The sequence below is a fragment of the Rhea americana genome, unplaced genomic scaffold (genome assembly GCF_003343005.1).
Source record: "Rhea americana isolate MKP2758 unplaced genomic scaffold, rheAme1 scaffold_47, whole genome shotgun sequence".
Classification (NCBI taxonomy): Eukaryota; Metazoa; Chordata; class Aves; order Rheiformes; family Rheidae; genus Rhea; species Rhea americana.
The window spans coordinates 5859433-5875366 of record NW_028186612.1 but is presented as its reverse complement, the minus strand read 5'-3'; the positions used below and the strand labels follow the sequence as shown (position 1 = coordinate 5875366).

The window sequence follows — 15934 nt, the reverse complement described above, 5'->3', positions numbered from 1 at the left end:
CAAAACAGGAGGAGAAGTCATTCTGCTCCGTGGCCTGGCRTTGGCTTTTCCTGGGGACTGGCAGAAAGGGGGCCAAATTCTTAAAGTCGTGAATGCAAAATGAGATAAGGGTTGCTATTTCAAAGCACTTTGTGCTATTTCATAACATAGGTTTGAGGGATGTGGGGGACTAAACCTCTGTGTGGGACAAGCAGAGTACAGACTACTTTGACAGTTGGAAAATAAGAAAAAAAAGACAAGTTTTCAGCAGTTACACTCTTCTATATTCTACCTTTTCCCAGTAACAAAATCAGAAATATATCCCTTTTTTATGTTAACGATCTCATTACCTGATTTTCTGCTTTCCTCTCATGAATTGAGCATCTGATGTAGGTTTATGACTTAGATGTTAAGAATTAGTTTCCTTGAAGGTAATTTTCCTRTAGTTTGTTCTTCCTTGGGCTCAAATTTCCAAAATGGGAAAGTGAGAACCTGAAATTCTCCAGCTGCTTGTAATGGCCCTTCAGGCTTCAGTTTTAAAATAGAAATAGGTTTCTTTTGAACTCTGGATGTTATCATTTATATAGTTTTCAGTCAAACGAACAAAAAAAAATCACCCTTCCAGCCTCCTGCGATCATACCTATGTAAGTAAAATGCTACTGTATCCAGTAGATCTGTGTCTCTCTGTGTTGTTTTTTTTCACTATGAAAAGCAGCAGACATTCAAGGAATTACTTGTTGATAGTAACCATGCTCACATCACACTTGAAGAAGGATCCTTTCAGAGTTCCTGAACTTGGCTATCACTAAGCACATTTAAAATAGGATGAAAAAAAAAGGAGGCATAAAGGGAAATAATCCCAAGTACCAAAAAGAAATTGGGATTTGAATTCTGCTTTTCTGATGACCACTTGTCCGTGTTGCATCCTTTAGCCCTRCCACCACGTTTTAAGGAGGAGCTAATGAACAAGGAAGCAAAAGAAGGTGAAGATGTCGTTCTGCACTGTGAGCTTACCAAAGCTGCTCCAGTGGAGTGGAGGAAGGACCAGAAGATCCTCAAAGCAAGTGAGAAATACAAAATGAGGCAGGAAGGAACCAAGACAGAGCTAGTGATTCATAAAATAGCGGAGAAGGATGCAGGCGACTACACCTGTGTGTGTGGAGAGCACCAGTCTACAGCTATCTTAACAGTACAGGGTAAATATTATCCATTTCCTAACTAGAAAAGTCTATCCTTGCCTATCRGGTGTTCTGTTTTCTCTCTCTTTTTCTACCTTACTAACTGAAGTTCCATTTATTTGCAATAGTATTCCTTGTCTTTGATGATCCCCAGGCTGTGTRTCCTGGAAAATACCGTTCTGTATTCTGCTGCAGCCTCCTGCAGATCTTCAGACCACCTCTTCAGTGATCAGGACGTGTTGATTACTTTTATAGTTGGCAAAATCTGCTAACTTCGGATTCAGATTCTTAGATTAGATTGAGCCTGTACATACTTCAGCTTGTGCAGACTTCCTGGCTGATGTCACTTCCCAAAATCAACAACTTTATGTTCTGCAGATATTCTATTACCTCTCAGGGGAAATTGCCTTGTAGTTTGGATTTAGAGCTTTGTTTGCAATTTCTTTCTGTTTTCTGTTTCCCCAAACCAATTTGCGGTATGTTGCAAGTTATRTTTCTATTTTATAGCCCTGCCAGCACTTTTTAAACAAGAGCTTCAAGATGCCAAATCAGAAGAGGGCGGTACAGTAACACTGAAGTGTGAGCTTACCAAACCCAATGCTCTAGTGGAGTGGAGGAAAGGCGATACTACACTCTACCCCGGTTTGAAATATGAGATGAAGCAGCAGGGCTCCACTGCTGAGCTGATCATTCATGACTTAGAACTGGAAGATTCAGGAGAGTACACCTGTGACTCTGGACATCAGCAGACAACGGCTGTGGTCACTGTACATGGTAGGCGGAATGCTGACCCTCGGCTCAGTAAACATGGAGTGAAAGGAGCATCTTTCGGTGWTCCCTACTGCTGTTTATTTGCTTTGTTGCTGGTTTTCGATACCAGCATACATATTCTACTTGAGCCTAACACATGGTCAAGGTAGAAGGGTTCTGCTTGTAGTATCTGGAATGATTAGTCAGCATCAAAGCAATTAAACCTTGCCAGGATGTCAAAATACAATGAATCCTTATGCGCTCAGAGTGCAGGGAGTTTGATTGCATATGGGAATTTTGGAAATGATTATTCATTGCTTTGGTAGGCATAAGGTATGCAAAGATTGGGCAGAGCTGTGGATGAAGGATTTCTATAGCATGTTCTGAGTTTGCAGTATTATTGCTTGAGGCTTTGAGCCTCATATATGAAAACAAATGAACTTTGAGTGTAAACAGCTCTGTCCTCATGTGTTTTCATCAGCCCTTTCTATCAAATTGAGCACGATTTCTAAAGTCTGATTTTGCCATTCTTCTTCCATTTGTTGCCTTATTTTCATTTCTTACTGTACTATCTATTCCTGTTCTTGAATGCTGAGTTGATCTTTGAGATGTTGGYGAAGTTTTGTTTGGGGATCAAGACTCTTAGCCAAATACTGCAAACTCGCAGATCTTTATTAAGAAACAAGAAGGGCCCATGTAAGAGAACGAGTGTCCTGCTGTGTCCCGGTGTCCCTTGACTAAACCACCTCTAGCTGGCATGGAGGCCGTTCTGTGGACCACTTTGAAAGACAACTCTATTCCTCATTTCACAATCTGTCCTCACCTCTTGGTTCGCATAATGATTCAYGAAGGGTGCTACCAAAAAAAGAGAGATGCAGCCCAAGGATTGTGGAATCAGGAGAACAGACCTTTTCTGAAGAAAGATAGTAGGATTGGGTCCTTTCAGGACTAAAGCACTGTTACAACATTTACCTTTCACATTTTACAGCCCTGCCTGTCGTATTTAAACAACCCCTTCAAAATAAGGAAAGTGAGGAAGGAAGTACAGCTACTTTCTGTTGTGAGCTGTCAAAACCCAGTGCTGCAGTGGAATGGAAGAAAGGAGGAGTGGAGTTACAGCCCAGCCAGAAATATGAAATGAGGCAGAGGGAGTGCTTGGTAGAGCTCTTAATACATAATCTCAAATTAGAAGATACAGGAGAGTACAGCTGTGATACCGGGGATCAGGAAACAAAGGCATCTTTAAATGTGAAAGGTAGGTGCTGTGAGCTGATCCCTACAGCAATAGATATCATCTAACACACAAAGCAAAGCAGTTTGAATATGATTATTTTGAAGTGCATAGTATTTTGCCCATAAATACTTCCCTTTGCACCTGATACACCTTTTTTTTTTCTTTTTTTAATGAGAATGGAAGAAGGGGATACTTTGTTATTTCCAGTGCTGCATTGRTGTGGTGGGTTATACGAAGAAGTGCTTTTTAGCTTTACAGCTTGGGAGAGATTAAAGGAAGAACAATACTTYAGCGTAACATCTGGACATTTCACGTGACGTCACTTATGTATTTTWAAAAAAATTTTCTTCCATATCCTGGAAGGAGACTCATAACTACCATTTCAATTCATCAAGGCTGTCCATGGAGTTTTCTGTATTTTTTTTACTCTTGAGATCTTTGAGATCAACTGAAGGATAAATTAATTCAAATAATTCAACTCTGGAAAGGATTTGACCCAAGGAATGCAGGAAAGAAACTTTTTAGCTGCATATGGCTGCTTCTGGTGCAGCAAGATCTGTTACCAGCTCCARGCAAACTAGAGAACATGGATCCTCCCTGGGAATGTAGCACTTGAAAATCGCAGTAACTTTGTTCCCCTGAATGTCAGTTTAGATAAGGTAACTGGGACTTCACTCAGGCTCCTGGTTTTTTTCTTTCTTTTTTTTTTTCCTTCTTTTAGCCTTACCAGTCCTTTTCAAAAAGGAGCTCAAGGACAAGGATGTGGAAGAAGGAGCTGCAGTAAAATTCCAGTGTGAGCTGACAAAGGATAAGGCAGCTGTGGAGTGGAGGAAAGGCACCATGCAGCTCTTCCCGTGCRCCAAATACGACATTAAATTAAATGGCCGCATTGCAGAACTCGTGATTCACAATGTAGAACCAGAAGATGCCTCCGATTATACATGTGATACAGGAGACCAGCAGAGCACAGCAGTCCTCCGAGTGAATGGTTAGCATTGCCCAAAATGGAGCAGAGTATAAAAGGGTTTTGTGAAATTGTGTAGTTGATTTTCTGTTATTCCTTGCTGAATAAGTCCTTCCAAAAGTAAGATAGAGAGACAAGCAGGTGCTCAGTGGTAAAYCAGAATACGAAGAAATGAATTTTGTTGGAAGGGATTCACGTAATGGCTATTTAAGTCTATAAAGCACAGTATATAGACTCATTCCTCTAATATGAATAAAAGCAAGAAACTTCGCATCGTGGGGATTTTGAAATTCTAATAGATCTTTATTTTTGGTGCTTTGCATTAATTACTGGTTCAGCTGGATCAATAATTAATCATAAGCCRGTTACAAAAGTGTGTGTTATATTGTTTGCTGATTTTTAATGTCCTTCCATGAAAATCCTGAAAACATTGTATATTAAAACAAACCAGGAATAATGTGTGTTGCTAATCATGGTTTATGAAAGGTTTGTGCTTATCTCCTTTTCTGGATGGAACCTGTGTTTTTGATCTAAGCCACTTTTCACACTCCTGGTGGCTGAAACTGCCCCAAGAAGCAGCTGCTGGCTCACCTAGGAGTCCTGTGCTTGCTTTGGGTGTATCGCAAGAGGAGCTAGATAGGAGAACYGCAAGCACTGAAATTCCCCTTTTGCAACTGCTCACGCACCTATGGGATGGATGTTCCCTTCTCGTTTTCATCAGTGACAAGCTGTTGCCCGAGCCTGGTTTGAGGAGGAACCCAGTGCATTTATTTATCCATGCTCTGCCTTTAGGAGAAACAAACACGTTTGAGGAGCTGTCTGATCCTCTGCTTTTCTAGAAATACAGAATAAAAAAATGAGTTGTTCTTACCACATAGTCACTAAATGCAAATTTGTTCTGCAGCTTCCAAACCCAGGTTCCTTGGGCTGAGCTGTGCAGAACCCACGTTCACACATTCAAGCTAACGGGTTGTCTATTAACTGTTCTTGACTTTGCAGCCATCAAACCTCAGGTGAAGCAACAACTGAAGAACGAGGAAGTGGAGATGGGAGGAACGGCCAGGCTGCGCTGCGAGATTTCCGTAGGCAAAGCAGCAGTGGAGTGGAGCAAAGACGGAGTTGTGCTGCACGCAAGTTCCAAGTACGAAATGTGGCAGGACGGCACCCTCCGCGAGCTGCGTATTCACCACTTGGAGCCTAGCGACGTTGGAGAGTATTCCTGCAAGGCTGGGGATGAGACAACCTCTGCAAAACTGACCGTGAAAGGCAAGAGCCGTTTGCTGGCGCAAGGGGATTTTCRGTTCAATGTGCTAAGATTTTTGCAACGTAATTGTTACTACTGTAATAAATGCACACRGAGTACAGGAAGGGTATCATGAAGTAATATAAAATCTTATTATGATCAGTGAATAAATGCACTAATTTACTTGGGGGACTGGGGAGGATGAGGCAGCTATAAGTTTCTGCTCATGTGGCTCTGAATGTTTGCTTGACATCATGCGAGTGTGCGGATGGTTTGTCCCCAGCTTCCAGTCACGTGCCAACTGCATCAGGCCCTAGTTCATTACAGATGGAGCTGTCTTTCAGACAGGGTCACTGGTGTGGGACGATCGCTTCTAACCACTCCACAGGCTGCTCTGTATGTTATAAATGCTCTATATACTGTGCCCAACAGCGCCGGTTTTCATGCATAGGGTGACCTCAGTTGTCTACATCTGTATTGTATTTACCCACATGAGGACTGTGTTTCTTCCCTTTCAGTATTGCCCATGAGATTCAGGGTGTAGCTTCTGCCTTACTGTAGGCTGTGTGTGCCCGCCTGTGGCAGAAACAGGACGCAAGCAAACTGAAATGCGAATGCCCGTTGCTCCCGCTAATCCTTCAGCCCTGCTGAGAGCACAGTGCTTCCCTGATACCTGGCCGGCTGGGAGCCCAGAGTATTTGCAATGCTATTTGAAAACAGGCACTGGTGGGAATCAGTATTTCGTATGATTTTCATGTGTTTAATGTAACCTGGAGATGCGTAAGTGCAAAGATAGCAGATTTCCAAACCCTGAACTTGGAAGCTGGCATTCAAGCTTTATTCACCCAATTACAGGATCAAACGATAGGTAATTAAAAAAATAAATATGGAATGCATCTCTGAAAGAGAGAAAGAAAGAGTGATAAAACCACTCCTGAAAGGTGTTGGCTATGTCACTGAACACCCTGGTTGAAAGTGGTCACACATCAGAGATACGTGATTTGAGAAGCTGTGGTCTCTCCATCCTTGGAGATWACTTAAAACTCTGCTAGTCAAGGCCTTGAGTAACCTCCTCTAAGTTGGCCCTGCTTTGAGTAGTGGTTGGACCAGATGATCTCCATAGGTCCCTTCCAACCTATGTTATGCTATAATGCTATGGTTTGGTCCATRTTTTCCCTTTTGTGGCTTTACTGCTGAACCCTGGACTTTTTGCAGAGCCTGACGTGACCATAGTTTGTGGCCTAAAGGACACGGTGGTGTTTGAGGGCGACGACATCAGTTTTCAGTGCGAGGTTTCTCATGAGAACGCAAGGGACGTTGAATGGAAGCTACAGGACATTGCTCTGCAAAACAAYGAAATGAATGAAATCTCTGTGGAAAAAGGGAAGATTCACACCCTGACGTTAAGGAAGGTAACCGAACAGGACATTGGGACTGTCACTTTCCGAGTGGGACCACACAAGTCTACAGCACAGCTCACGGTGAAGGGTAAGAGAGAGGAGCAGGACTGGAGAAAATAGGCAACAATTTGCTTTTTGTGTATGCTGGTAAATTAATCTCTGCAAATTAATCTCTGCTGTGTTTGTGATTTCAGTGCCACCTCCAGTCTTTAAGGAGAAATTACAGAACATAGAATTGCAGGAAGACGAAACAGCCATCCTCCACTGTGAGGTTTCCCAGGCTAACGTCRCGGTGGAATGGAGGAAGGGCTCCCAAGTGATTTCCCCAGGCTCCAAATATGAAATCAGGCAAGAGGGAACAATCCATACTTTAAAAATTTATGGTTTAAAACCAGAAGACTCRGGCAAATACACCTGTGATAATGGAAACGAGCAAACGACGGCCACTTTAACTGTTAAAGGTAAGTAGATTTGTTTTGTTTTTAAGAYTTATTCCACTTTCATAGCTTAGTACTAGTGAGTGGGTGTTATCTACTGTCCTTGACTTCAGATGAACTTTCCTGACGTACAGCAGCTGAGGATCCARTCTTTTTGCTTTCAGAAGTTACTTTAAATCCTCTAGTAAGTAATGAACATGGAGACGTTCAAGTGTAATAACAGCTTCCACAATTCTAGACCCAAAGGCCTTCAGTCTGAATGACCAGACGGACAATTTTGATTCTTAACCACCTTTGTCCTTTGAGCTGCAGTCCCACTCGGGCAAATGGTGCTCCAGAGTCCAGGTGCTCAAACTAACCAGGGCACTSAGCTGCAGCTGAGAAGTGAGTCACAGAAGTGCTTTCAGTGTCTAAGCTCTTAAATGTAGGTGTAATGTGTCAGTATGTCTGCTTTCAAAAATCCACCCCTGATCAAAATACAACATTAATGTAACTTTTTCTGAGGTAAAAGATCAGTTAATGTGAAATACTGTCTTTCAAAATATCCCATGGRGACTCTCTCATGAAGGGCTTGTATCTGCCTGCTCTCACACTAGCTTTAGGATCTAGCTGTGCCTGGATATTTGTACTGTGAGCAGATGTGCTGACCGTGTCTGTCCTTTTGTGTCTCTGTGTGGGGTCCCAGCCATTCCAGCTCTCTTTGTAAAAAAGCTCCAAAATCAGGAAGCCAAAGAAGGCTCTACAGCGACCCTTCATGCTGAGCTCTCAAAACACGATGCACCAGTGAGATGGAAAAAGGGGTCGGTCTTGCTCCAAGCCAGCAACAAATATGAGATGAAGCAGATGGGCTCTATTGTAGAGCTACTCATCCATGACCTACAGCTGAAGGATGCTGGGGACTACACCTGTGATTCTGGCGATGAGCAAACTATGGCATCCTTGGTAGTGAAAGGTGACAAAAGGCTTTCACTTCACCTTTTTGGTAGCAATCTGTTAGTTTAAGTGTTCCGTAATGTACGTTTCAAGGCTGTTCTGCGATGAGGGTTTCTAGCTCAACAGTGACACAGTCTGACAGGCTAGATCTTCAAAAAGTTTGTCTGTCGAGCCCTCATTTTTCCATGCTTTGCATTCCTTTGCTGGCTCCTGAGTTCCATAGGGCTGTAGGAGCTCACCAACATGGGATGCCTTCCCTGSAAATACTGTGTAATGATACTTCCCCATGCCCAAATACTCAAGAATTTAAATATCAGGTAGAGACTTTTGAGTTCTGGCTTTAGTACCCATTTGGAAATTCAGGCACTTAGATACTTAAGAATCTATACCAGTGATGGCTGCTGCATAAAGTGGAACTTATTTCCAGAGATGCTCGGGGTGCGCAGTGCCCAGAGATTAGTGGGGAGCACAAAGTGCTTGTCTTCCTGGAAGCCCACCACTTTCTATCATTCCTTGTTTGGGTTTAAAGACATTGTAACTGAGGTTTGGAATGGTGCTGCAATTTTGCTGAATGTACCACTTAGGGCTTCAGCAACCTTTCTGCTTACTGACACCTGTAGCAGATAAAGATGACACAAAATTGGTTCACTTGGTATGGTCACATGTTACCATTCTGTCCAGAAGAGTCATACATTCAGAAACATAGAGGGAAATCAGCAAATCAGAGTACAACTGTGAAGCAGGATCAAGTTCACATTGGTGAATTGGTGAGATACAGTCAGCAATGAAACTTAAACATATTCCTCTGATTATCTTGGTGTAGCTTTGCCAGTCATCTTTACACAACCACTCCAGAACCAGCAAGCAGAAGAAGGAGGCACTGTCACTTTGAGCTGTGAAATCTCCAAACCAAATGCCACAGTGCAGTGGAAGAAGGCTGGGACAGTGCTGTGGCCAAGTGACAAGTACAAAATGTGCCAGGACGGTTCTGTGGCCGAGCTGACAATTTGCAACTTGAGCAAAGCCGATGCTGGAGAATACCTGTGCGACACCGGGGACCAGCAAACCACTGCAGCGGTGCTTGTGGAAGGTGGGGCTTCGAGTGGGGAAGGGCTAAGTAGAGTTTGCTTCCATGGGAGTGGCACATGATTAAGTAATTTGACAGCTAGAGGACATCCTGTGCCCAAACAGAACGATGGGCATTTCAAAGAGATCAGAGTGATTTCAGAGTCACCTGAAGTCAATGATTCTATGGCTTAATATTAATATCACCCACTACAATCTGTTGACAGCGTTTCCGCAATACATATATTGCCTTTAAATGTAATGTATTAGGTATTTCTCCTACATACACGCAACACAGTATAGCATGCATACTTTATAGACTCTCACATGTAATGTGTATGTGCCTAATGTGTATATATGTATGCACACATTATGCATCTGTAAGTATGTAATGTTACAAATTATGCATGCATATACATACAGTGTTTAGTGTTTTGTGGACGTTAGTTCTTTCAAATAATGTAGTATTGTCAAGAGTTTGCATAATAAAATGTTTAATCCAGGAAAAGAGGAGACATCATTTTAAAGTATTTATCAAACTCTYTTGACCTTTCTCCAAAGAACCAGCAGCAACCATAGTGGAGACACTGAAGGACGTCACTTCGTATGAAGGAGAAGATGCAGTCTTTGAATGCAAGCTGTCTCGGGAGACAACTCAAGCTGCCCAGTGGTTCCTGGGGGACGTTCCCTTGCAATCCAATGAAATGAATGAGATCGGAGTTCAAGAGAAGTGTCACACATTGATCCTCAGGAAGGTGACACTAGAAGACTGCGGACCCATCAGTTTCAAAATCGGGCAGCATACCTCAAGGGCACAACTAACAGTCAAAGGTGAGCAGTCCCCTAGAAACAAGGATTTAGGAGGTGCTGGTCAGCCCTGCCAATACTGCTTTAGTTACTGGAGAGATGTATGTGGGAGGAAGGGTCTCTGGAAATCTTGCGTGAGATTCAACTAACCCAGCTGAAGCAAGAGTTGGAACAAAGCTTATATTGTTTATTCCACTCTGATCTAGTTCAAAATGTAAATATATAAATTAAATGTTGATAYGTACATATGTACATATAAATTAATCCTATTTTTGTGATGTGTGTGTATGAACAGTTCAACATGGTACTGTTTGGGTGGACAGAGGTTCCTGCAAACATTACATTTCATCGAATCAGTAATGTATTAAATATCTTTACTCTACATTGGCTTAAAAACTTACTAAGTCATTAAATCTGATGTCCAGAGAGCCAGCCAACGATATATACGTGCTGCAGATTAGAAATTGTTTTCATGTGGCAGGATTGCTCCTCAAACATTAGAACAACCTGAAGTGACACTGGCACCTACATGAGATCTAAATTTGTCCTGGCTTTTCTTCTAGCAGTGGAACTTAAAAAAAAAAAAAAAAAAAAAAAAAAGACAATTTGACTGTGAGATGTTATGATTTCTTATGGTCACCTATCAGGGAGCATCTGGGGATAATGCTGGACTTTGCAATTGCAGCACTGTTTGTATTCCTTTTCCCACAGTTGCTCCTGTCACATTTGTAAAGGAGCTCTGCAGCTTGGATCTGCAGGAGGGTGGCACAGCTCACTTGTCCTGTGAGGTGTCCAGGCCTGATGTCCCGGTGGAGTGGAAGAAAGACATGTCTGCAATCCACTCGAGCAAGAAGTGCAGCATCAAGCAGGAAGGGAGTGTACACACACTGATCATCTACGACTTGAACTGCGAGGACTCAGGGGAGTATAGCTGCCATACAGCTGATGGGAAGACCACAGCCAGAATAGACGTTAAGGGTATGATTTCCTCTCTTCTCAGCAGTTGAGACCACAGCTGGAGTACTGTRTCTGTTTTGGGGGCTCCTCAGTACTAGAAAGACATTGAGGTATTAGAGCAAGTCCATGGAGGCTGCCCAGTTTGTCAAGGGAGGGGGCTGGAGCCCATGTAGTATGAACAACTCCATCTGGCTTAGACCTAGACATTCCTGCCCTGGCAGCTGTCCTTCAGATAAATACAGCAGAATTGTACGTGACCTTCATGAATGCCGTTACCGTTTCAGTTCTTACCAGTACCTTAAAAATAAAACCTTCCTTCGCTTTCTGTTTTTGTTTTACACTTTTTTTCCTTCCTCTTTGCATTTCAAGCTCTGCCTGTGCTTTTCAAACACTGGCTGAAAAATGAAGAAGTGGAGGAAGGCCGCACAGCTGTGCTGCACTGTGAGCTGACAAAGCCTAATGCTCCTGTGGAGTGGAGGAAAGGAGATAAGGTGTTGCAGCCAAGTGACAAGTATGAGATCAAGCAAGAGGGGACACATGTGGAGCTCTTTATCTATGATGCTGAGGCTCAGGATGCTGGCGAATACACGTGTGACTCAGGGGATCAGCAGACCTCCGCATCATTGCAAGTCAAAGGTAGGAAGATGACCCTTGCTTGGAAGCAAAGAACTTTTGGCTGTGGCTGTGCTCCACAAAGGGGAAGTGGAAGCCTTATTGCTGAATTATCGTTAACGCTCTGCACCTGGGAATTACAACAGATCAGGGCTTGACCTACAATCTGTTCTTCAAAGAATCTAGTGGCTTTTAAACTTGGTTCTATTTCTGCAGTTGAAATTCTCATCTCACTGTGAGAGCTGGGAGCAAAACTGCAGCTGCTGATGATGGAGGGTGTCAAGAGGGTATGATGGAGGTGCAGGAACATTTAGGAAGCTTGACTGCCACCTGATAATAAGAGAGGCTGGAGTATTTCTCTTTGCCTAGACTGGCTCGRTCTTAAATGGAGCCGTTGTGCCCATTTGTGGCTGAGCAGTCCAAGAAGTATGGTTCTCTGTCTAGTGGCTACATTACTGCAGTTTTAAGAGTTTTATTARGTTTATACTAAGAGTGCTCTGCCTTTTAACTCGGGCAACAAGATGTTGCTTTTAGAAATTTGTTTTGCTCAGAATGAGTGGTTTCAGCAATTAAATATCCAAACACTATGATTTGTACTATTGTCCCTCTAACTGGTTACACTGAAAATTGTGGGTGCACGCCCATACAAAGCCCTTTAGATGGCCTGTGGCGATCCTATACGAAGTAGCAGCGTTCTCCCATCACAGTGTCGGCGGCTGATCCCCGTGAGCATTTGGCTATGGCAGAACTCAAAAAGTCCTGCTGCAGAYGTGGTGTTCCAGCAGGCAAGCTGTGGTTCAGAAAGATGGGAACTGCCAAGCCGGAGAAGTTGCGAGCGTGTCGCTTACCCCTGAGTCARTGCTGTGTCTGCTTCTCCGTTGCAGTGCTACCAGTGCTGTTTAAGGAGGAGCTGAAAAACGTGGAATCTGAAGAAGGGGGAACGGCTGTCCTGCACTGCGAGATCTCCAAGCCGGATGCGCCCGTTGAGTGGAGAAAAGGAGGGTTGGTCATTCAGCCCAGTGACAAATACGAGATGAAGCTGAAAGGCAGCATCGCTGAGCTAATCATCCACGGCGTGGAGCCTGACGACTGCGGGGATTACACGTGTAGCACTGGATACGAGATCACCGCGGGTTCTGTGTATGTACAAGGTAAGGTGAAGTGTGATGAAAATGCTCCGACTTCTCTGCCAAAATTATTCACTCCGGTATCTTTGACAGTAACAGACCAAACTTGTCTCAGGTGGAAACAGCTTAACCTTCTTTCTTTCCTTTCCTGATCTCAATGAATATTTAGGCATTTACATCTGTGCTGAGGTTCGACTACTGTCTGTAAGTTAATGCGGTTCAAAGCGCTGACCATACAGTGTATGATAGCAGCTGGTACTATTTAAAAACTATTTATTTGAAATAACTGTTAYGAAAAATGCTCAATTTCTTGTTATGATTGTTTATGGCTCCAATTGTTGATATTCTTATTAATCTTTTAAAGCTGTGCAAATAAATACCCCATTTAAATCTTAAGCTAGCTTTCTGCCTCCGACTGCGTACAGTATCAGTGCAGATGGCTGCAACACACAGGACAGCCAGGTAGGAATTATTCATGAAACAGAGTGTCCTTCCAATGAAACAGTGTTTGCAGACAAACAAACACACTTCATTTGCAAGCGCGTGAAGGATGGAAGGTGTTTTTTAAATACCTGAAAGAAATGTAAGGKTTTTTTTCCCCTGGAACAAGCATTACAAGTTTCGTTTTCCTGGACAACTTGCACTGTGGCTTAGGTTATTTCTACCAGAAGGAACATGTGTATGTTTATGCTTTTGTTTTCCTTTGGCACCTTTTCTTGCTCTGTTATACAGAAGAAGAAGCAGTCATAGTTTCTGATTTAAAGAACACAGACGTCTTTGTGGGTGAGTCAGCCACGTTTACCTGCGAGCTCTCACGCCCGGGCGTGAAGAATGTACAGTGGTGGCTTGATGGATCTCCCCTTCACAACAACTTTGTGACAGAGATCTCTGAGCAGGACGGAACAGTCCACACTTTAACCCTAAAGGACGTGGCGTGCCATGACTCGGGCACTGTCACCTTCAGAGCTGGGTCCCTTTTATCTTCAGCTAAATTATTAGTCAAAGGTATTTCATCGTTAGAAAGACACAAACGGCCACCTCCACAATTGCTCAGTGTGCTAGTGCTTCTACCTTCCTGGCTACCCTTACTAAATGTCTCCACAATTCTTCTTTGGCATAATAGTCCTGCAGCCTTCCACCCGTGCTCAGTGTAGGTACAACCACATCTGCTTTTTGGATGATTCAGGTGAGGAAGGGCTGCRGGGTCAGGGCTGTTGCTTTCACCTGGCATCCTGGAAGAGCTGGACATATTCAGGAGAAGAGGCTGCGCTTTTGTAACTATGGAGCTACCTGATTCTCCCTCCAAACTGYTTTTATAATACAACAAAATATTATGTGGCCAGAAGTTCACATAATTCTCTACTATGCTGTTGCATAGCTTGGACACTCTCACAAGCTCAACAAATTCCCAAGTCAAGGTCTTAGGCTTCTAAACCCTCCTGGAAGCCACTGGTATGACCCCAGAGTAGCACAGTGGCAAAGTGGGCCCCAGTAGTTGATTGCTAATGGTTGAATACTAATGATTAGCACTGTACTGGGCAAATTTTGTCATCTGTTGAATGAATATTTTTCTCATTTGGTAAGGGTAGCCACAAACTGCAAATAACACTGAGCTCCAAACTTTATGGTAAAGTGAGCTACTTCACATCTAGTCCCTTTATAGCTGTCTGGAAAAGCTGTTATTTTTCAGACAAAAATAGCACTTATTCCTCACTTGGGAAAGGGATTTGTATATTAGGTTTAGTATGTAAAGAGGGGTAAAGGATGAAATATTCTCTTTGTTCAGGTCTTCCTCTATGTTATAATTATTCACCGTTATATCAATCGTCCACAATAAGGAATTGCAGTCAGGAATTGTTACCTGCTTCTCTGTCAATCTAGTATGTCCCTTGCTGACCTTAAGAAAATTTTTCTCTCTGTGGAGAAGAAATATCAAATCATCTATATCTAGTATCAGAAYGGTGCAGCAGGGAGACAGTGTGTAAATACGAGAAATCCCATGTCCATTTGCTATCAAATTTGACTTCAGTATTGGAGACAGAATCTGGTTCTGAGAACTGTAGGCAAAGAACTCCGGTGGGTGTAGAAAATAAATTAAAAATAAGTGCATTGTTAGATACTCAGCCAAATAAAGGGCTCYTGGGAAGTTTAAATYTCATAGAATCACAGAATGGTTGAGGTCTAGCACCCAAAGCTTATGCTAGTACAAGCATGTATGTGGATATATTGTGTTTCTGCTGAAGTAAGGATTTTTTTTCAGTGTGAACTGAGTCACAGTGTTATATGACTATAACTGGATTAGGATGAGGAAGGCCTTTAAAAAACACCCCAGTTATGGTGCTCTGCTCCATTTAATAGGAAAGTAAAACACTAGTAATACTCTAACTGTGCTTGTATTAACAGTCAATTTCCTGCACTTTATTTTGTCCAGAAGTTTGAAGATCTGTCTTCAAGCTATGTGTATTTTGGTCTATCTAGCTATCCTATCTAGCTTGTTCTTCCTCAGGGAACAGGTTACCTCTCTTAGGGCCGAGCTCCATGTTCTCCTAGCGTGCTTATAACAGGATATATGTTCTGTGATGACCAAGTTCTCATGACAGCTTCACGTCTTTGGCCTTCACAACACCATTGTCCTACAGTTGCATCCATTCACTGTCACACCATGGTTGGGCAAGGGGGGAATGGAGAAGGTTGGAAGTGAGGCAGTGAGGAAAGGACACTCTCCTCCTTTTGGCACCACTAGTGGCATTGACTGTGAGGAGCATATTTCTACATCTTATGGCARTGGTGGTGTAGTCCCCCAATTGCGCCGAGATCTTCCTGCTTTTTCAGTCCTGATGTAACCAAAACACCTCCAGGACCTGACACTGATGCTTTCTGTCTGTACACACACACGCACACGGTGACAGAGGGAGCCTTAGAGAACAGAATCAAGCCTTGCAACCAGATGCCAAGAGACATTTCCCAAACTATCCTTGCTTCCCAAGGACGGCCATTAACATCAGAAGTCCCTCAGCCCAACCTCTCCCCTGTGCAGCGCCCTTGCTTGTTACAGCTGTGCAGGACCTTTGCTTCCCATGCTGCTGTGAGTGGGCAGGAGCTTGCCTTTTCAAGCCCCTTCCTCGCAGTCCCCCTGAGCAGTGCTGATAGCTTTCTTGTGCCTGAGTCAGTCGAGGCAGCCCGTCCAGTACACCCCTCCATCTCAGACATGCGCTCTTGAAATGTTCCGAGAAGCAGAAGSGTTTCT

The 15934-nt window shown here is 43.2% G+C and overlaps 1 protein-coding gene across 1 annotated transcript in view; it reads left to right on the top strand.

The window, feature by feature from the left end:
• The window catches only part of OBSCN (obscurin, cytoskeletal calmodulin and titin-interacting RhoGEF), a gene marked incomplete at its 5' end in the record, with an annotated part of 135422 nt that overhangs the window by 41997 nt on the left and 77491 nt on the right, over window positions 1-15934 (top strand). The window contains 14 exons of the mRNA XM_085316526.1: window positions 913-1176; window positions 1666-1932; window positions 2897-3163; window positions 3864-4130; window positions 5106-5372; window positions 6565-6837; window positions 6944-7210; window positions 7872-8138; window positions 8943-9209; window positions 9746-10015; window positions 10703-10969; window positions 11318-11584; window positions 12445-12711; window positions 13420-13692. Coding sequence (XP_085172652.1) covers window positions 913-1176; window positions 1666-1932; window positions 2897-3163; window positions 3864-4130; window positions 5106-5372; window positions 6565-6837; window positions 6944-7210; window positions 7872-8138; window positions 8943-9209; window positions 9746-10015; window positions 10703-10969; window positions 11318-11584; window positions 12445-12711; window positions 13420-13692 — 3750 coding nt within the window. The remainder of the gene's footprint in view (window positions 1-912; window positions 1177-1665; window positions 1933-2896; window positions 3164-3863; window positions 4131-5105; window positions 5373-6564; window positions 6838-6943; window positions 7211-7871; window positions 8139-8942; window positions 9210-9745; window positions 10016-10702; window positions 10970-11317; window positions 11585-12444; window positions 12712-13419; window positions 13693-15934) is intronic.